This window comes from Argopecten irradians, chromosome 3 (assembly GCF_041381155.1).
Source record: "Argopecten irradians isolate NY chromosome 3, Ai_NY, whole genome shotgun sequence".
In the NCBI taxonomy this organism is placed as follows: domain Eukaryota; kingdom Metazoa; phylum Mollusca; class Bivalvia; order Pectinida; family Pectinidae; genus Argopecten; species Argopecten irradians.
The window spans coordinates 3,373,352-3,395,866 of record NC_091136.1 but is presented as its reverse complement, the minus strand read 5'-3'; the positions used below and the strand labels follow the sequence as shown (position 1 = coordinate 3,395,866).

The window sequence follows — 22,515 nt, the reverse complement described above, 5'->3', positions numbered from 1 at the left end:
CTATTTCTTTCTATGCAGCTTGCTTGTTTATTATCACTTTTCTTGTCTTCGGTCGTCAGTATGCTTGAGCCGATTTTGTTCTCGTGCTTTCGTGCTTCTTCCGTTCGTGCTTTCGTGCTCATGAGTTCTACATGTCATAGTATTCAACGTCAGCATCTCTATCTGTGTAAGTACGTAGTCAAAGACAAGGTCAGACTGTTCAATCTCTTCTTTCTTCTTCATCAAATACTTCATATAAAGAGTCAATGTTTACTAAATTAGCGAAACTAAAGACAAAATCGTCTCAGATCTTCTTCCCTAAAACCTATCATTTAATACTTATGTCATTATTTCGATACCTAATGATATGAAGCATTGAACAGTCTGACCTTGACGCTAGCTTGTGGTTTTATTTTGCTCAGATTTCATCGGGAGTTTGTCCAAAGTATATCACTGAGCTCACCCTATCAGAGTGAGGTTCAAGTGGTTTCAATATAGACAGTATATCCACTGACCGCAGAGTAGTAACATAACAGCATACCTCTATATCCTGTATAGTCTAGCCTGATACCTATTTGTAGTACCACTCTAAGTCATTATAGAGTCATAGGCACAATGCATACGTACATAACAGATATAACGGAAAACCTAATTCAACTCGCGGATTTCTGAGAAATAAAGACGTACCAAATTATATTTAGTTTATTATTTTTTTCGAAATCCAACAAAATTAAAAAGAAAAGGACGCGCAACGCGTTCTGTTTGATAGAAGATTAGAAGATGGGAATCCCCCAGGCCCAGATACTGCCCCCCGATGAAATCTTCTGCACGCACATGCCGCTTGTTCCAGTTGTACGTAACACTACGTCTAACATCAACACATCGGCTAGATATCCATGTAACTACAACGGAAGTGTTTGTTTACTTCTTGTAGGCTCAGAGGAATGGCTTCAACGGTCCCACGGCTGGTTCTAAGCCGACCACCGCTCAAAAAAGGGACTTCACTTATGAACAGCTCAAGTCAGGTCACGGCACCATTGGTCTACAGAGTGGCTCAAACAAATTTGCCTCACAGAAGGGTATGACGTCAATGGGTGCAGTGCGTCATATCTCGGACATCAGGGCTGATGATCAGGTGCAGGAAGGTCAGAGCATGCTCACCCTTCAAGCTGGAACCAACCGCTTTGCCAGTCAGAAGGGAATGTCCATGGGAGCTGTTCGTCACATTGCCGACATCAGGGCTGATCAGTTCGACCAGAGATCTGCTGCCGATATCAGTCTGCAGTCTGGTACCAACAAGTTTGCCTCACAGAAGGGTATGACCTCTATGGGAGCTGTTCGTCATATTTCTGATATTCGTGCTGACGATGCCTGTAAAGAGGGCCAGACCATGATCCACCTGCAGTCCGGTACCAACCAGTTCGCTAGCCAGAAAGGTATGACCTCCATGGGGGCAGTTCGCCATATCTCCGACATTAGGGCTGATGACTTATGCAGAGAAGCAACAAATGCTGTTTCGCTTATGTATGGTACCAACAAGTTTGACAGCCAGAAGGGCATGTACCCCATGGGATCGCAGAGGCACGTATCAGACATAGCTGTTAAAGATCTGGCCGAGGAAATGAGACCAAGATCCACACACACGGACAGTAACGTCGAAATGGATATGTGAACAACATAATTTATAGATATTTATCTAAAGAAGAAAATTGAATTCAATTTTTCAAGAAAGAATACATCCAAGGAAAAACACGTTGCTCATCAGTTGATGAGATTCTTTTTCGAAGACATGATATGCCAGAAAAGTGCAGCGGAAGACACTTTCTCTACGCTCATTAGCTACGACCAACCAAAGCTACACAAACGACGTCGTTTGGTCACGTGATCAACCACGTGACATGTACGTGTACACATCTGCGCATTGTTTGCTATTGTTAGCTTTATCTGTCTAAGCTCTACACGGAACAATGGACCTTATCAGTACTTTCCTGTACCTTCCACCCGCTCAATTCCGCCCAGGTATCTACCGACAAACTGACCCTTCTGCCGTCCTCCTTTATGATTCACTCTTTATTTCTTCCGGATCATCGTCTCTCCCTCCTTCGGATCTGGATGCTGTAGTGCTTCCCCTCCCCTCCTGGATTGTTGTGACTCCTAAGTATCTGTAGGATCCTGTTCCATTAAAACGCATCTGCTATTTCCCCCTTTGACTCTGCTACAGAAGTTGTCAGTGACGCGTCAGAGACAGAGACCTCTAGCGGAGCAAGGGGGAGATTACTCACTGTGTATCAAAGATGTGAAAATTCTTTCATTAAATATATAGTGTTAGATGGTGAATTTAACAGCGATGAGAGGATAATTACTTGTAAAAAATGTAAAATTGGTTCATCTAAATCCGTATAAGATCTTATTAAATCTCAATTACTTTTTTTACATTTTTACATATATTCTATAATAATTTATTTATGTGTCAACGTGGCTGTGTTTGTGAATAAAGAAAATGTACATGTTGAAAAAATCTACTAGTTTTGTTTTCAATATTACTTATTGTAACTATATTATGCAAATCTATCTTTAGTTGGTGCTGTTTCTATATAGTGCGGGAGTATATATGCATGCGATATTACAAAGAACAATAATGTCCGCGTTGGTGGATGCACAGCTGTAGCAGGTGTACTACAACTCTGGGCTGGTATTAGATGTGAGGCATGTCAGTCCCACGGACTCGCTGTATTGTTGTCAACATATTGCTACTAAGTATCGCGGATTTTTACCCAATGAAGAGGTGACCAGATGAAGATTTTTTTATAGTTTATACAGGTATGAATTACAATAGGATTTTTATCTTTATCAGCATATTGTCTGTCGTACTGAAAATTAGCTAAGTACAAAAAGTCGGTACGCAATCTACCAGTATTTTATTTTTGATAGCGGTTAGGCTTGTCCCGATGTAGACATAATTGAATAAGATTGAAATAAACGTTGATATATAGGATGTTGTCGGATATTAACACACTCTGTGGTATATGGTGAAGGTAGACTGACCGCAGCTGCCCTTGTCTCTAGCAGTTTATGTAATGACTACTTACGTCCCATCTACTACAGTTTACCTATTTACTGATGATCATGAATAAGAAATCAAAAAAGCTCATTATACAGTTTAAGAGGTTCTGTTGTTTGTATATACGTGTATGTGATCACGAATAAAAATGTAACATATCATTTATGTATCGATCTTTCGTGACATGAATATTTGTTTACTGACCTTCGAAAAGACCATTTATATCAGTTTAATCAGAAACATCGGTCGACCAAACAACCGATCCCAACCTTGTATCAAAACAAGATAATAAATGCCCGGTGCTTTTTAACATGTTTTATAAATTCCGTTGACAAAATCATTCACACAACTTGAATTAAAATGAGTAGAATAAATAAAACTCTAACAATACCACCACATTTAGCGATATGGCGATTAAAATAAATTATGCAGATTTTTTATAGACGCATGCGCACGAGCAATAACAAAACAGTATGATAACACGTGACATATGCTAGTCCACGTAGCTTTCAGTGGTGTACGACACATTATGCAAATGATATGCAAATAGATTTAGCTGTATACTTATGTAATATGTTCATAATTCATTCTTGTGTTTGTATTACAGTGTATTTCATATAACAGATAAGAAATTATTACACAATGATTGACAAAATGTCAACCTCAAGGTTATGAAAATATAAGCGGAATGTGGAATTGACTTCTAAACATGATTCAGGAGTTCCGGATCAGTTAGTAAGCTTTGACCTATCGATAACACTCGCCCTACAACTGCTGATTACAATATCAAAATATCTAAGATTGAATTGTACTTTTCAGTTCTTTTAATCGATATCATTGAGGATTTTCAAAATGGTTGATGACATAGTTTTTTTCCATGGACATTTTCAATAGCAAATACTAATTTTTGGCAAAGGTAGAGTGTTGTTGACATTGGTTACTCTCTTAAGGTTACCTTCTTTCAATATTCTGTTGGAGTTTCCGGTCATATTTCGTTTATATTAGCTGTTGGATAACGGAGGTAGTAGTGAGGTACGCATTGTACCAGTCGATGTATCAAAGAGCACTTATTCCTCCAAAATGTTTCTATGTTAAAGAATAACTATTTTTATATTCTCTTTTTCATCAGTTATCACTACCATTGTCTGAATATTCGTTTACTTCGAAAAAAACTTTAGTACTAAAAACCAGTAATTCTACAGTGTAAAACTTCTTGTTGCGTCTATGCATCATAATACAAACATAATTTTATGTATATAGTATTTTTGCGAACACAAGTGAACTGTTCCAATTAGCCCTCGTTATTTTGTTTCATTCTATGACGAGCTGCAGTTTTTGACATACGAATATGAACTTCTTACAAATGCATGTACCCTGCCAATTAAATAGCCGTAATGAATTAGGTTAGACTTTGTGCCAGGTAGAAAGAAGTTGTTGAAGGTTTTGTTTCCGACATGATCGAGTGTGTTTTGACCGAAATTGTAGTACTACCGATGAAATCATTCGTTATTTTATGTTTTCTAGTGTTGGCTTTTTGCTATCACATGAGGTAGTTTATAAGTGTTTGCTACTTTCTGTTAGAAGCAAGTTTCATTATATCTTGTGTTTATTATACTTTGTAATGGATAAAATGGAGCATGTGAACAAACAGTTTCTAAGGCTTTAGGTCCTACTTATTTCCTTCTAGGCGCAGAGACATGGATTTAAAGGCCCCACTGCAGGTTCCCGGCCTTGCGAATCAGCCAAGAGGACCTTCACCTATGAACAGCTCAAGTCTTCTCACGGGACCATCGGCTTACAGAGTGGCTCAAATAAATTCGCCTCCCAAAAGGGTATGAAAATGGGTGCTGTCCGCCATATTGCCGACATCCGAGCAGACGATGCTTCACAGGAAGGACAGGGTATAGTCACTCTTCAGGCCGGAAGTAACCAACATGCATCTCAGAAAGGCATGACGGGATTCGGAGCTGTCCGCCATATTGCTGATATTCGAGCTGATGACCTTGACCGAAGTGCTTCGTCAGAGATCCCGTTACAGTATGGAACTAACCGCCATGCAAGTCAAAAAGGGATGACAGCGTTCGGAGCAGTTCGACACATTTCGGATATTGCCGTTACGGATTTGGCAGAAGAACTAAACAAATAACGTATTAATCAGCCGAACGTAAAATGCTAATTTCGTGTCATCCGTAGTTACAGCTTATAACGGATATTTAATATACAACATTGGATGTCACTTGTGATTTATATGGACTACGATAGCATTTGAAATGCATCAAAGATTTGAGAACATTTTAATGTGTTGTGTTGACGCATGCGTATAATGCATATCTCTTAAAATCAGAAAATTGCGAAATAACGGTCATTGTTAAACATAGTACAATCAAACGGGTAGGTACTAAAGAATAGTGAGGGGAAAACAATTGTCAACTATTGTAAATGTAGATCATGTAGTATAGAATAAAATGCGCATGTCAATACATATAGAAATGGAAAATGTTAGTTGTGAAGTTGATACAAGGCCAATACTGTGCATTCCTGGTTAATTTGAATGAGGACTAGAACTTAATGGTGTGGCGAATGTTTCATCTATCTGATGCAATATATTAATGTGTCCGACATAACACAACGTCTTCTTCATCTGAAAGGAATTGCAAAATTTGAAAAGACCTGTTAGTATTTTATTGAGAGCCTTTGATTAGTTGTTTTAATGAACCGCCTGACAGCCATCTTGGTAATAGTAACTACAGTCATACCCATTAATTTCTAGTCCTTTTATATTTATTCATTCAATATCGGAAATCTCATTTGTGTGGAATCTAACGTGCTTTGATATACAATAAATGTTCACTTTACTAAAGCGGGTGTCATTGTCCATATGTAGCCAGTAAAGGAGAGGAATTGTTCCCACCGCATATATTGATAGACGTCGGGCTATTAACAGTCATTAACATTCTTAAAGATGCTCTACCGCCGACAGAGCATAAATGACATTCATCAATTGAACAATGATTGGTGTTTAATCGTGTATATATATGTCTGATTAACACAAAAAAATAACATAAAATAATTCATTTCGCCTTTGGTGCATGCGCAATCATTACTTCATTCCATATAAGATATAGTGCCACGGAATTTTTTCGGGATGCAATTAGTTATTTTTCATTTTTTGAACTTTAAGTAAAATTAAAAGCTCAAACTTTTCAATGGTGGTAATGGTGTAAAGTAAATAATTTTTGTAACTGAAGAAAAATACTAAATCGTCTGCTCCTGTTTTTGATAGTGAAAAAATACCATTTGTCAGCGGTGGAGCATCTTTAATCAATACACTTGAAAATGAAATCATATCGTGACAACTGGTCTTTCCTTTTCATGATACCACAATCTTTATTGAAACTTACATTTTATTGTTTATTATCAGTAACTAAGGTATCGAAAACAATGAAACATGTAAAACCATTTCGTGATTTTATATATTGTGTCGTTAATATCATTTAATTGTTTTCATTTCATAAAGATAATCCGGATAAAATTCAATCAATGTCATTCTCATAAACACGCCGTCAACTTGATATATATATAATGAAACGGACATTTAATTGAAGGTGTTATATAACTTTTTTACATAAGATATACAGACAGATATTCTGGTTAATCAGTACATAAGTGACAATTTAGGCGACTATTACTGGTGACATATACAGACCCAATTTTACGTGTTATTTCGGATTGTGACCTGTCCATGACTAACAATAAGGATTCCAGTTAGAAGGTAAGGTATGTTCAATAATATCATGACTAGCGTATTTAGACCCTTTGTGCAGGGAATATCTCTAAAATTTGCTACGAATTGATTGATTTCATTCTATCTTCCCAAGGAGCAGAGCAGGTCAATATTTCAAATGGATGTATTTCGATATGATATTTCACCTAACAATTTATCAACTCTAAATATGCTATTATACCTGGCCGTCATCTGGTAGTGATAATATACACTTTATCGAATACACCCATTCCCTGTAAATACAAAGATATAATTCTCGTTTGGCGTTAACTTTCCGTCAAAATACAATAAATCTAAGACGCTATAAAACATTATTCAAAGATACAAATCTAACCCTCTTTAGGAATACCATTTCGTCTAGACACAAAAACCAAAAACCTCTATAGGACTAATGTTTTGTCTAGAAACAAAACCCCAAAATCCCTTTAGAGCTGTTTCATCCAAACACCAAACCCTAACTGTCTCTAGGAATAACGCTTCTTCCAGACCCAAAACCCTTTTTGTAATAACGTTTCGCCCAAACGTAAAACCCCTAAAAGTGTTAATTGTCTATATCTATATCCACGTACAACAATTGTTGACAGTCAGTAACACCATCCATTCTTCCTACACACCTTCTTAAAAAATTATGCCTCTTGGATGGAACTAAAAACAAATATTCATCAATATATAGAAACTCGAATGACATCGATAAGTTGGTGTTGTTTTTTATTTATTTTATTTTTTCTTCTCTGATGTATGAACCTCATTGAATGCTGTTTTTTATCGTTGAATAATCAATCAATATATATTTGTTTGTTGTTATTATTCTTAACTGCCCTTTCTGCATATAAATCCAGTTTAGAGACTAAATGTTTACTGGATTTTCAGAGGATGTTCCGTGGACCAACATGTAAATCCTAAAATTCACAGCTGCCTATAAAGAAAGTGCAATGATTTAGGTTACTGGTAGAATTAGATCTTTTAATTCAAGATGAGATGTGGAGGCAAATAATGGACAAAATACCCACCCTTAGTGGTATTTTAGTACGATAGAAGTAATATTGATTGATATTAAGGTAGTTTATATAGAGATCAGGTGTGTTCTGTTGCTTTAGGCTTGAAATCAGTAACTTAAGATAATGCTAAATTAAAGTCAATATGATATTCACTATTCTTGTGAAGTTGAACCGAAGAAAGATTATTAACATGCATCATGGTTATCTCTATGTCTCGCTGTTCAGACAGATAGTTTTGGTAAGCTACTTGAAAATTTTCGGCAAAAACTAGAAGAAAAATACATATTTGATACTCTACATGACAATGTTCTCATGCTTATGAGTATCTGCAGTATGGTCTGCTACCTTTTGTTAGACTTTATGTAAAGTATCAACACTCAAATGGCGACTGTAAACAATATCGCCCAAATATGGCATACATGTATATGAATCCTAATCAATTAGCGTATTTCATTATTATACAAAAACAGGTATTCTGAACACGAAAAGAAGACTTTCAAATAATGGTTCAACAATTGTATTAAAGAAATAACGTGGGCACTTGTGGGAAAGACTCAAGCTCATATCTATTTCAAAAACGTTGTTGAAAACATTCTTTTTTCTACTTTTGCACCAATGCCGTAATGTAATTGAATAGGTACGTTTTGGTATTAATGGGCACGTATCCTTATATCCAATACTTAAAGGGTGTAATTTAAAGCCGCTTCAGTTCTTTTGTATGGTCAATCCAGGTTTATACAATGTCATAAGTCTCTGAATAGACACTCGTACGCATAATGTAGGATGCAAAAATGTTAATCGAACTATATGGCTGCATTATCTGCACAAGCAATCCAACAACTTACGTGTCTATAGTGTAATATATGGTTAGCCATGTTGTATACAGATATTTGATCGAGTAAGTTCTATTCAATTGCACCATGGTAGCGATTTACAGGCATGCACGCAATCGCTAGGTTTACCATGGACATATCAATGTGAAGTACTCCAGAATGTAAACAATATTTCATGCTGACCTCGAGTAATGAAGAAAACAAAACTTTCAGTAGGATATTAATAAGGAGATGAGGCTTTGAAATATTTTCGTTGATTGAAAAATAGATCTCGTTCTATTAAACCCATAAATGATGTTACCATACATTATCTCTTTATCGTGATTTATAATAAATCTCTAAATAATTAAACAAGAAGATATATAATTATCTTTCCAAGCTGACATGAATGGGTTAGTAAAAAACGCGACTGAAAAATAATAGTGCATCATTTCACCGTCTTGCCCAATGCTATGGTCTTCTCATCAATCTACACTCTCACATGATAACTAGGACGGACTAAGTGCCAGCCAACACATGCGTGACTTTGGATAATCTCAAGGTTCTTTGTTTGGCAGTTACAGGTAAAAACAGCATCTTTTCTCGCATTTTATTTTCAAAAACGAATACAGCAGAAACAAGCAAGCCAAAATATCGGTATCAAAATCACAATCATTTAATGAGGAAGATTTTTGAGTCTGCGGTCTTGGAAAAAAAAGTAATAATCAGTTTGGCTGAACTCCTTTGCTCCGATGGAATGAAGTTATGTGTGTTGTTTGGTTGTTTTAATACGTTGGCCGATATTCCGGCTTACTGATTAATTCATGGATCCGCGTTTATTTGACAAGACACATTTATGATGATATCAGTAAAATATGAAACTGAAATTATTCTGAAAAAAACCAACTATGTTTTTTTCGCATGACCGACATCCAAAGTGGCAATTGAAATCACCATAAATGTGTCTATGTGTCTATGTGAGAGAAGCTATTTACGTGTTAATCGCTGCTGAACATACCTGTGTTGATGAAATAACACCCTGCTCTGTACTTACCCTATCACATCTATTATCAGTTGTGTTATTTTCTTAAGCATCTACTTTTTTAATAAATATACCTTTTGGAAACCGTTTGTCAGTATAAGTTATTTACATCCGAACATGATTAATCATATAAAGGGATTCAAACGTCATTTAAATGATAATTTAATTGTGAATCTATTATCGTTTATTCGTTTGATACATTACCGAATGCTAACTTTCTATCGTAGGCTCAGCGACATGGCTTCAATGGTCCGTCAGCAGGATCACAACCTCATGAACCTCCAGAGAAACGCAACTTCACATACGAACAACTGAAATCTGGTTGTGGTATGATACCCTTAGAAGCCGGAAGTAATAAATATGCCTCTCAAAAGGGAATGAAAATGGGTGCTGTACGACACGTAGCGGATATCCGGTGCGATAAATACGACAAGGAGTCTTTGACACTACAGAACCAGCAGGTGGGCACTAACCACTACGCCAGTCAGAAGGGGATGACAGCCATGGGGGCAGTGCGTCATATCTCCGACATCAGGGCCGATGACGCCTGCGACGAGGGCAAAGGGATGATCAATTTACAGTGCGGTACAAACCAATGGGCAAGTCAAAAGGGAATGACAGCCATGGGTGCTATCCGACACATCCGGGACATCGTGGCCGATGATTTGTCACTAGAGGGCGCTGCAGTAATCCGTGGAGATATGGGATACACAGAAGGCGCTAGTCAAGCAGGCATGACGGCTATTGGCGCAATTCGGCATGTCTCAGATATCCATGTAGAGGATCTCGCGGAAGATATGAAAAAAGCCATGTAATTTAAAGTCTTTCCCTGCCTATTTCCTACAACATAAAGTGATGATGTTGAGATCTTCGCTGTCTATCAACTTCTTTCGCACTATTTCCACTTCTTTCGTTCATGAAGGGAATCTCTATTTTCCGACAACCTTCTGAAAATGGATTATGTTTTGCCGGAGGCTATTGACAACGCTTATGTTGTACAGATAAAGTTTTTGTGGACAGCTGCCAAAACATGAAAGTATTGACAAACAATATCAGATAATGTTTCGCTTACCGTCGTCCTCTCCACTGCTACAAGGGCATGATTTATTCAAAACCATTTACGACCGACTGGCGGGATATTACTTTTTGAGTAAATTTTCACAGTACACTGCAAGTGACGTTTCAGTGTGCATACGATATTCCAAGAAAACTATAATATACTATAATATATATGGGTTATATATTGTTTATATATACAATTGTACACAGCTTTTACAAATAAATTGTTTATGAATCTTGCGGATTTGTTATCTTATAGTGTAACTGTAGTTTTTTGGGTGCCTCCAGACTTGCTTGATGGAAACCAAATCGACCATGACGTAGTGCGAACGCCAACACACAATGTCAAGCAGTAACATTGCATTCGATAATCGCAATAATTTTGTTACCAATTTGTCCAGCTGGTAAAGCTGTTGTAGTTTTAAAGTTCCAAAGACATACATTTGTATGTGTGAAAATTGCAGACCGCCATCATTAACACAATTTCTCCAGTTACAGTGCTGTTTAATGTTACCCGAAAAGAATTTCTCTGATTCGTTGATTAACATGATTGTGGACGCTGAGCTGGCAATACTTATATTTTCAACCTACAGAATGATACTATGTATATAATGTTATTTATTTTGATAATTTCAAAATCTAAACCAATCGAATCAGCTCTTCGTCTATCAGGACTCCATGTTGGTGTTCGCTTGTAGCTGTAAGCTCTGATGCCATGCTCAAAACAATGTACCCAATGCATAGTTGAACCTTCCGATATTTGCACAGCCATATCTTATGTGTGGTGAAATTAATAAATACAGATATTCATTGAAAGTGCATGTTAAAACATATTCACTGCAAAAAGACAGATATAACACATATCGACGTAATCCGATCCATCAAACACATCCGCTTATTTGTCAGACAAACATCCTGTATTGACACCATTTTGTTTGTTTACGTGAGTATAGTACACATGAGCATGGTGAATGGGACTTGATTTTGTTCTTATACTGAGTTTTAAAAATTCAAGTGTTTGATTCGATCTCGGTTATTTTTATTATCCGTCGAGCTATTTTGTATGCTGGGAATGTTTACAGCAGTGATTACCATGAAGTCAGTACATTTCTTTCTCCTTTAATTCCTCGGTTACGCGTTCGAAACGGTTCAAGCAAACTGGCGCGGATTTAGCTGCAACGGCATGCATGTTACGTCAAGAAGCAGATGTGGTTCGACCAGAAACTATGTTTATATTGTTGTTTGTGTGTGGTGAACCCTTCTAACAACCTAAAATCACTACATTCTTTTTATTACTTCACAACTAGAGCATCATTTCATTAGTCGCCGAATATTGATTTTAATTAGAATATAATTGTCTACATAACGACATAGACTATATTCATATCTATTGAAATAATTGCTTCCATTTCAAAACTTTTGTGCTAAATGTATTTCATTTGTGACTTCTTCATTTAAAGTGAATAGTCGGGCAAAGAAAACCAGTCTAAATGTGTTCATTGGCCTTCCAAAAGTTCTCACATATTAATACGACGGTCAAGTTCTGCTTAGTTTCCCAGTTCTGACCATTAAAGTAAAAGAAAAGTTGAAAGCATTGAAAGCGAGGCTGCGTGGAAATGTAACCACGGACATAGTCAGCCGGGAGGACGTTTTAGAATTTCCCTACTTTAAATTAATTTCTTCGTACACAGACAGATTTTGACGAGAGATTTTATTTTTCCATTTCATAAGAAATTATACTGGATACATTCACACCATTTTTACCGACTTTAGCTATCCTTGCCCGACTGTTCACTTTAATTATCTTGTGATATGTTATGTAAGTATTGTTTGTCCTTTTGCAGGACAAATATTTGCAACTGAACGACACAATTGACTAGGAGTTATCACTTATTACATACAAGTATATAACGAGTCAATAGGTTTAAATATAGTGATGTTAATAAATTCTTCCATTGGCAGTAAAATAAGAGAATGAATCAGTCAACTTCTGATCTATTCATTCTAAGAAATTTCTGTGTTAGTTGGTTAATTCACCAATGCTTTTTAAACAGGCACAACGTCACAGATTTAATGGTCCGACCTGTGGAGCAAAGCCTACCGAAAAACATGTCGTCAATTTCACCCCAGAACAACTGAGAGCGGGACAGGGAATCATCGGTCTGCAAGCCGGTACCAACAAATGCGCAAGTCAAAAAGGAATGTCCCTCGGTGCTGTCCGCCATATTGCCGATATCAAAGCTGACGATATGTCACAGGAAGGACAAGGAATTGTGAGTCTCCAGGCCGGAACCAATCAGTGCGCAAGTCAGAAGGGTATGTCATTTGGGGCAACTCGTCACGTTGCTGACATCCGGGCAGACGAAATGTCACAGGAAGGTCATGGTGTTATTGGATTACAAGCTGGAACAAATAAATGCGCAAGTCAGAAGGGAATGTCCCTCGGTGCTGTCCGCCATATATCCGACATCAGGGCTGACGATATGTCACGGGAAGGACAAGGAATTGTGGGTCTGCAAGCCGGAACAAACCAGTGTGCAAGTCAGAAGGGTATGTCATTTGGATCAGCTCGCCACGTATCCGACATCAAGGTAGAAAACTCTTCGATGGAGGGTCACGGAATCATTGGTCTGCAAGCAGGCAGCAATAAGGGGGCCAGTCAGACGGGCATGAACATCGGTGGCATCCGTCACGTCTCCGACCTTCGAACAGACGAGTGTTCCATGGAAGGTCATGGTGTCATTGGTCTTCAATCGGGAAGTAACAAGGGGGCAAGCCAGAGCGGCATGGTGTTCGGCGGCGTCCGTCACATTTCTGACATCCGTGTTGACGATTATTCCCAGGATGGAGCAGGGATCATTGGTCTCCAATATGGCACCAATAAAGGCGCCAGTCAGGCCGGATCACGTGGTTTTGGTACAACACGGCATATTGCCGATATCCAAGTTCGGGATATGGCCGAGGATATGTATTACTAGACTGCTACTCTCTCTTACGTGATGTTATCGATGTATCTCAGGCTCGTCATAGTTAAACAAAAAAGCCAAATAGGCATTAGTTGCTTAAAAACTTTTGATATCTTTGATAGAAAATAACATTCATTCGGAGTATTCACTACTCGACATAGCAACAAAAGAACTGCCGGCACAGCAACAGTAGGCATGGTTTTAGTCGTTAACTGAATAACATCAACTCAATTTTCTGATGAAAAGACTCACTGTTTACTTTCTTACCAATGTAGAAAATAAGAATTTGGGTTTCTTCAGGATGAGAGCTGGGATTCGACAACAACTAGATATACATTAGACCGTATTTCTTAAGCTTACTGTAAAGTTATTGAGTCAATTATCTTCTTCAACAATTCCAAAAATTTTAGTGAAATTTGAACTCCTATAAATAGACGTGACGTAATGCAAATTATAACAATATTCCACATGCCCAGTATTTTAATTAGTTCCAAAGTAACAAATTGAAGACCACCCTATTTTAATGCTACCATGTACATCACAGAACTCCGTAGGTCTGCAGAATAATGGAGACAACTGATGTACAGGGTGTAAACCTTTCGACGCGAAGAATATTGGAGAAGATATGTTTGTTTCTAACATGTGAGAATTGTTCCTGTCTTCTATGTGGAGTGCAAGTTGTTTGTGAGAAACGTGTGATTTTGTGAAAAGCTTCATAAAGATGTATATATATAATTCATTGGGTTTTATTTGGAATCATCTAATCTCGTTTACCCTGCATCTTATTAAGGGGGATTTCCGCGTTGAAACACCAATGAGAAAATCCTTGCAACCAATCAACCTTTGTAAATGATAAGAATAATCACAATTGGCATTATGCGCTGAACCAGTTAATTTTAGGCATACTTACAAAGATAACGTGTATTTTGTTATATCAAGCTAGTTTTGATTATATAGATTTTTACAGCTTTTCATTTATTTTTATCTTTTATTTTGTATTAAACGAAGAACCAGGCAATTCGAGCACAACTAGTATCTTTTATGAAAAACCGCGTTAGTGTTAGCCTTATAGAAACTGTTGGAAACATTTACGGTTTTTCACATCTTATCGTACCCTTTTTTTGTTTTAGCCAAAAGCATATCTTCATCATATGTTATACATATCACTTCCAAATTCCATTATCTATGTTACAGTACTTGAATTGAAGCCTGGTATGTTTTAAATGAAAACCATGTCTGTATTATCAGTAGTATACTATTCTTTTTCTCGCTAGTATAAGTCAAACTGCTGTTAATGTATTTACTAAAGCGCTTCATTTATTTAGAGTTTTAGCGTTTTAAAGAATTAATTGAGCTTCTATATATCGGTATTGCGCTATTACGTTCAATTTTTTTATGCACAACGTCCAAAATAAATTTGGATTGGTTTGTGAGATTATAAATTCATATGACTATCGACGATTAGCCCGCTGGTCTGGGTATTTGATATCCATAGTTTTCGAAGGAAAATAAACAGACACTAGACAGGAATACAATGGTCCCTTTTTAACATGGGCTACACAATGGAAGTCCAAACGGTGGGTATTGATTTTGTTGTTAACGCCATTCTGACAGCACGACGGAATACGACCTTTTCGGAAGCAAGCATGATTGTGTAAATATGTATTTGAACACATTTGCCAATTAAATAACATTGTATATCAAGTTTCTTTGTGTTGTCATTATTGTACAGTTAAATAATTAGGATTGTAACAATTAGGATTGTAACAATCTAATTTATATGACAAGGATTGTATCAATCTAATTGATATGAAACGTATCCGATTTAATTAGTTCACAGTTAAAATGGCAAGGATTGTAACAATCTAATTGATATGAAACGTATCCGATTTAATTAGTTCACAGTTAAAATGGCAAGGATTGTAACAATCTAATTGATATGAAACGTATCCGATTTAATTAGTTCACAGTTAAAATGGCAAGGATTGTATCAATCTAATTGATATGAAACGTATCCGATTTAATTAGTTCACAGTTAAAATGGCAAGGATTGTAACAATCTAATTGATATGAAACGTATCCGATTTAATTAGTTCACAGTTAAAATGGCAAGGATTGTAACAATCTAATTGATATGAAACGTATCCGATTTAATTAGTTCACAGTTAAAATGGCAAGGATTGTAACAATCTAATTGATATGAAACGTATCCGATTTAATTAGTTCACAGTTAAAATGGCAAGGATTGTAACAATCTAATTGATATGAAACGTATCCGATTTAATTAGTTCACAGTTAAAATGGCAAGGATTGTAACAATCTAATTGATATGATCCGATTTATCAAAGCTAATACCGGGTATTATACAAACGACAGAATGACACGCTAGTTTACTGATGGTTTGTCATCTTGTGGTTGGTTACAGTCTTATTGAGTGGGAGAAGCTGATAAAAACTAATTGCAAAAATGTTCTGCATCACGCGCCACCTTTTACTGAAATTTGAGTAAAAACCTGTGGACGATATTTCCCATTTGGCCAACAAACAACCGATGACTGTACTACAACGGACTTAAATGCTGGTACTCCTGTTTGGCATGACAAAGTTACCGTCAGACATTAATGTGACAGGTGACGACATCTGGTGGATAACCTTAACAAAGTTGAAGTAATGGGTCTGGTGGATAACCTTAACAAAGTTGAAGTAATGGGTCTGGTGGATAACCTTAACAAAGTTGAAGTAATGGGTCTGGTGGATAACCTTAACAAATCTGAAGTAATGGGTCTGGTGGATAACCTTAACAAAGCTGAAGTAATGGGTCTGGTGGATAACCTTAACAAAGTTGAAGTAATGGGTCTGGTGGATAACCTTAACAAATCTGAAGTAATGGGTCTAGTGGATAACCTTAACAAAGCTGAAGTAATAATGGGTATGGTGGTGGATAACCTTAACAAAGTTGAAGTAATGGGTCTGGTGGATAAACTTAACAAATCTGAAGTAATGGGTCTGGTGGATAACCTTAACAAAGTTGAAGTAATGGGTCTGGTGGATAACCTTAACAAAGTTGAAGTAATGGGTCTGGTGGATAACCTTAACAAAGTTGAAGTAATGGGTCTGGTGGATAACCTTAACAAATCTGAAGTAATGGGTCTGGTGGATAACCTTAACAAATCTGAAGTAATGGGTCTGGTGGATAACCTTAACAAATCTGAAGTAATGGGTCTGGTGGATAACCTTAACAAATCTGAAGTAATGGGTCTGGTGGATAACCTTAACAAATCTGAAGTAATGGGTCTGGTGGATAACCTTAACAAATCTGAAGTAATGGTGTGTCTGGTGGATAAACCTTAACAAATCTGAAGTAATGGTCTGGTGGATAACCCTTAACAAATCTGAAGTAATGGGTCTGGTGGATAACCTTAACAAATTGAAGTAATGGTCTGGTGGATAACCTTAACAAATCTGAAGTAATGGGTCTGGTGGATAACCTTAACAAATCAAGTAATGGGTCTGGTGGATAACCTTAACAAATTGAAGTAATGGGTCTGGTGGATAACCTTAACAAATCTGAAGTAATGGGTCTGGTGGATAACCTTAACAAATCTGAAGTAATGGGTCTGGTGGATAACCTTAACAAATCTGAAGTAATGGGTCTGGTGGATAACCTTAACAAATCTGAAGTAATGGGTCTGGTGGATAACCTTAACAAATCTGAAGTAATGGGTCTGGTGGATAACCTTAACAAATCTGAAGTAATGGGGTGATACTTACATTGAGTAGGTCTGGTGGATAACCTTAACAAATCTGAAGTAATGGGTCTGGTGGATAACCTTAACAAATCTGAAGTAATGGGTCTGGTGGATAACCTTAACAAATCTGAAGTAATGGGTCTGGTGGATAACCTTAACAAATCTGAAGTAATGGGTCTGGTGGATAACCTTAACAAAGTTGAAGTAATGGGTCTGGTGGATAACCTTAACAAATCTGAAGTAATGGGTCTGGTGGATAACCTTAACAAAGTTGAAGTAATGGGTCTGGTGGATAACCTTAACAAATCTGAAGTAATGGGTCTGGTGGATAACCTTAACAAAGTTGAAGTAATGGGTCTGGTGGATAACCTTAACAAATCTTATCTGGTGGATAACCTTAACAAATCTGAAGTAATGGGTCTGGTGGATAACCTTAACAAAGTTGAAGTAATGGGTCTGGTGGATAACCTTAACAAATCTGAAGTAATGGGTCTGGTGGATAACCTTAACAAATCTGAAGTAATGGGTCTGGTGGATAACCTTAACAAATCTGAAGTAATGGGTCTGGTGGATAACCTTAACAAAGTTGAAGTAATGGGTCTGGTGGATAACCTTAACAAAGTCTGAAGTAATGGGTCTGGTGGATAACCTTAACAAATCTGAAGTAATGGGTCTGGTGGATAACCTTAACAAAGTTGAAGTAATGGGTCTGGTGGATAACCTTAACAAAGTTGAAGTAATGGGTCTGGTGGATAACCTTAACAAAGTTGAAGTAATGGGTCTGGTGGATAACCTTAACAAAGTTGAAGTAATGGGTCTGGTGGATAAACCTTAACAAATTGAAGTAATGGGTCTGGTGGATAACCTTAACAAAGTTGAAGTAATGGGTCTGGTGGATAACCTTAACAAAGTTGAAGTAATGGGTCTGGTGGATAACCTTAACAAAGTTGAAGTAATGGGTCTGGTGGATAACCTTAACAAAGTTGAAGTAATGGGTCTGGTGGATAACCTTAACAAAGTTGAAGTAATGGGTCTGGTGGATAACCTTAACAAAGTTGAAGAATGGGTCTGGTGGATAACCTTAACAAATCTGAAGTAATGGGTCTGGTGGATAACCTTAACAAATGAAGTAATGGGTCTGGTGGATACTTAACAAATCTGAAGTAATGGGTCTGGTGGATAACCTTAACAAACATGAAGTAATGGGTCTGGTGGATAACCTTAACAAATTGAAGTAATGGGTCTGGTGGATAACCTTAACAAATCTGAAGTAATGGGTCTGGTGGATAACCTTAACAAATCTGAAGTAATGGGTCTGGTGGATAACCTTAACAAATTGAAGTAATGGGTCTAGTGGATAACCTTAACAAATCTGAAGTAATGGGTCTGGTGGATAACCTTAACAAAGTTGAAGTAATGGGTCTGGTGGATAACCTTAACAAATCTGAAGTAATGGGTCTGGTGGATAACCTTAACAAAGTTGAAGTAATGGGTCTGGTGGATAACCTTAACAAAGTTGAAGTAATGGGTCTGGTGGATAACCTTAACAAATCTGAAGTAATGGGTCTGGTGGATAACCTTAACAAATCTGAAGTAATGGGTCGGGTGGATAACCTTAACAAATCTGAAGTAATGGGTCTGGTGGATAACCTTAACAAATCTGAAGTAATGGGTCTGGTGGATAACCTTAACAAATCTGAAGTAATGGGTCTGGTGGATAACCTTAACAAAGTTGAAGTAATGGGTCTGGTGGATAACCTTAACAAATCTGAAGTAATGGGTCTGGTGGATAACCTTAACAAATCTGAAGTAATGGGTCTGGTGGATAACCTTAACAAATCTGAAGTAATGGGTCTGGTGGATAACCTTAACAAAGTTGAAGTAATGGGTCTGGTGGATAACCTTAACAAATCTGAAGTAATGGGTCTGGTGGATAATTAACAAATCTGAAGTAATGGGTCTGGTGGATAACCTTAACAAATCTGAAGTAATGGTCTGGTGGATAACCTTAACAAATCTGAAGTAATGGGTCTGGTGGATAACCTTAACAAAGTTGAAGTAATGGGTCTGGTGGATAACCTTAACAAATCTGAAGTAATGGGTCTGGTGGATAACCTTAACAAATCTGAAGTAATGGGTCTGGTGGATAACCTTAACAAAGTTGAAGTAATGGGTCTGGTGGATAACCTTAACAAAGTTGAAGTAATGGGTCTGGTGGATAACCTTAACAAAGTTGAAGTAATGGGTCTGGTGGATAACCTTAACAAAGTTGAAGTAATGGGATTGCAGATTCCTCGTCAATCTCTACTTCACTACTATCTTAGGTCATAGTTACGTTTTTTGCTCTTCGTCAATCTCTACTTCACTACTATCTTAGGTCATAGTTACGTTTTTTGCTCTGTTTTGTTTCTACGTACTGGTAGGATGTAGTTCTATTGACTGAAAAACAAACACAATTATTTATCTTTTAAGAAACTGAGACATGTGAAACAGGGAAATAAATGATATCTACCAATTTACAGATGTAAAGCCTATAAAAGACAACACTCTTCGCAAAACTTGGTCAATCTTAATGATTTTTTTTTTTTATTTTGGAGAGCATTAGTTATATCCTGTATTTATTAGGACATACCATAGGTCTTTTAAGAACAGTTTGTGTTCATTTTCTTGTGTGCGTTTAAAGATAAGTAGGAGGACGCAAAACAGATAAAAACGCAATTACGGCCTAATCCTCGAAATCATTCGATTCCCGGTAGTTAACTGAGCGAAAAACTGATGGATGGCATTCATACTCGGCTCTACTAGGATTTTTTGAACTGATGGATGACATTCATACTTAGCTTTGCTAGAAATTTTGGAACTGATGGATGGCATTCATAGTCAGCTTTACTAGAAATTTTGGTACTGTTGGATGGCATTCATACTCAGCTTTACTAGAAATTTTGGTACTGTTGGATGGCATTCATTTCAGCTCTACAAGAAGCCTTGGTACTGATAGATGGCATTCATACTTAGCTCTACTACAATTAACTCCCGGATTATGGGACCATTACCTGTAACTGTCTTATATGTGACTCTAATATAAGACAGTCAGAGGTAACTTATGGGAGAGTTACACAATGAGGGTGAGTATATGTATCCGGGCATAATCCCATAATTATGTTAACACACAACACACAACCAGTCGGAATATTCCATAACTTTTAAATCCAAATTACGAAAAAAAAAAACACAATGAATATGAAGAGAATTTAATCCTCTATTGATGCAGAATTAAACACATCCACTGAATTTCTGTATATATCCCAGATCGAGTTTTCCTCCTTATTATGAATTCACCATTTAACACTTATCTACAGGATGAACTCCAATTCCCGCTTTCTGAAACCTTGTTGTTTTTGTACACCACTTTTGATTTTAAATTTCCATATCATCTACACTGTAGTTTTACACAATGTTTGTTTCAACAATATTTCCGAATTTCACCTAAATCCCATTGGCTTTTTGAATGAAATTGCACATGGTATAAATAAATCCAAGATTGTACCTAGAGAGGTCGAAATTTTAAATCCTCTTAATTCAATGTAACCGTTCTGGGGGCACCGACTGTTTTGAAGTAGCCTGGAAATCACTGTTATATGCGATAATTTTAGCAAAACGCTTTCAAACAAACGCCTAAATTGCAAGTCTAGTTTCATATGTCACTTCTTTACCACATCAGACATTGGAAAGAAATATTCTTTTAGTAATAGTCACTAACATCACCTTATTGTATCACTTGAATTAAGAAAGTAATATCCCTCAATCACCGTCGGTGGACATGGTGAAAGTGAATTTACAGATAGTTGTCCAACCCAAATGCATGCTTCATGCATTCCGTTCATGAATGCTATTCATCACATATAACACAGGCAAAGGTAATTCTATGTTGCCATTGTCTATATTGGATTTGTCATGGTTGAATGCACATTGGTAGAGTTACCTAAGCTCATAGCAAAAGCAAAAAAACAGGCTTATATTAGAAACAAAAGTATACTTTATTAACACAAAGACATGCTATGTTTTAAGTTAGAAATTAGCCTCAAACTGAACAATATGTTGGAGAGAGAACAGATCTCGGCTCTGACTGGCCTCCATACAGTTCTCTCTCCAACATATTGTAAGTTTTCGGATTATCTCCATAACGTATAAAGTCGAAATATTCATGTAATATTAAGGAGATGTGTCAAAATCCATGGTTATTGTTCCATAGTTATGGGTATCAAAATGGAAGGTTGCACATATGAAAGTCAGAGCGTCGACTTTACTTACAATAAACTTCGTTACAAAATATGGATATCTTGGACGGACAGATGGACAAAGCCTAAGTCATGTAAGTCAATACCAACCAAACTTTGGTGGATAATATAAACTATCTTAACCGTCGAAGATACATCATCCCTGTAGGGGTTCCGAACCTCACCGTTACGATCCTCGACACCCAGGGGTGATCTCTACCCTCAAAACCTCAAAAGTAAAATTGGAGGCAGCTCAGCGGAAAACATTTGAAAAATCACTGGTCAGCAAAGATTTCATTTGAAGGCTACAAAGAGAGCAACGCCTAATATAACATAGCCACACTGTCGACCAAATACATCAATGGACTGGATTACCTGTTCTATTGCCTCCAGTTTTACTATAGATACCCTGGAGTATCGAGGATGCCGTACAGCCTGTAATTTTCGCGGAATATTTTTCGTGATCACATGGGTCATGATATCATTGATATGGTCACGAAAACATTTCATAAGCGAAATAATCCTGAAGAGCAATAGATAAATCACATGTTATATGTAGTTGTAGTCTTATAGCAGCATATTAAGACAAATCAGGAAATATTTGACCCGGGGAAATAAATGGCTAAACAGCATGGGTTTTTTCTTTCTTTTCTTTGTGAAGTTATTTTAACAGCCATGGTCATTTAAGTCAGGTTATGAAACTCGAAATACAGAGGTGGAGTGCTAGTGCTTCAACCATTCTGTTGCCACAACCCATGTATAAATGTAATATAGCTAAAACTATATACA

The 22,515-nt window shown here is 37.0% G+C and overlaps 4 protein-coding genes across 9 annotated transcripts in view; all 4 read left to right on the top strand.

Moving 5' to 3' along the window:
• The window catches only part of LOC138317324 (transgelin-like), a 30,052-nt gene extending 14,646 nt beyond the window's left edge, over positions 1 to 15,406 (top strand). For 4 of the 6 annotated variants that reach the window (XM_069258904.1, XM_069258905.1, XM_069258907.1 and 1 more), the window contains one exon: positions 12,790 to 15,406. In XM_069258904.1, coding sequence (XP_069115005.1) covers positions 12,790 to 13,713 — 924 coding nt within the window. In that variant the 3' untranslated portion in view covers positions 13,714 to 15,406. Of the gene's footprint in view, positions 1 to 913; positions 2,498 to 12,789 lie in introns of those variants that run through there. The other 2 variants (XM_069258908.1, XM_069258909.1) reach the window with 1 other exon arrangement.
• A 964-nt stretch (positions 15,407 to 16,370) lies between these two features.
• On the top strand, positions 16,371 to 17,051 carry LOC138317157 (major royal jelly protein 5-like). The gene has a single exon (XM_069258716.1). It carries the CDS (start codon positions 16,371 to 16,373, stop codon positions 17,049 to 17,051), a length of 681 nt encoding a protein of 226 aa, XP_069114817.1.
• Positions 17,052 to 17,512: 461 nt separating this feature from the next.
• Positions 17,513 to 18,076, top strand: LOC138317156 (major royal jelly protein 5-like). The gene has a single exon (XM_069258715.1). The coding sequence runs from the start codon at positions 17,513 to 17,515 to the stop codon at positions 18,074 to 18,076; it is 564 nt and encodes a 187-aa protein (XP_069114816.1).
• A 717-nt stretch (positions 18,077 to 18,793) lies between these two features.
• LOC138317155 (major royal jelly protein 5-like) lies at positions 18,794 to 19,390 on the top strand. The gene has a single exon (XM_069258714.1). It carries the CDS (start codon positions 18,794 to 18,796, stop codon positions 19,388 to 19,390), a length of 597 nt encoding a protein of 198 aa, XP_069114815.1.
• The last annotated feature ends 3,125 nt before the right edge of the window (positions 19,391 to 22,515 follow it).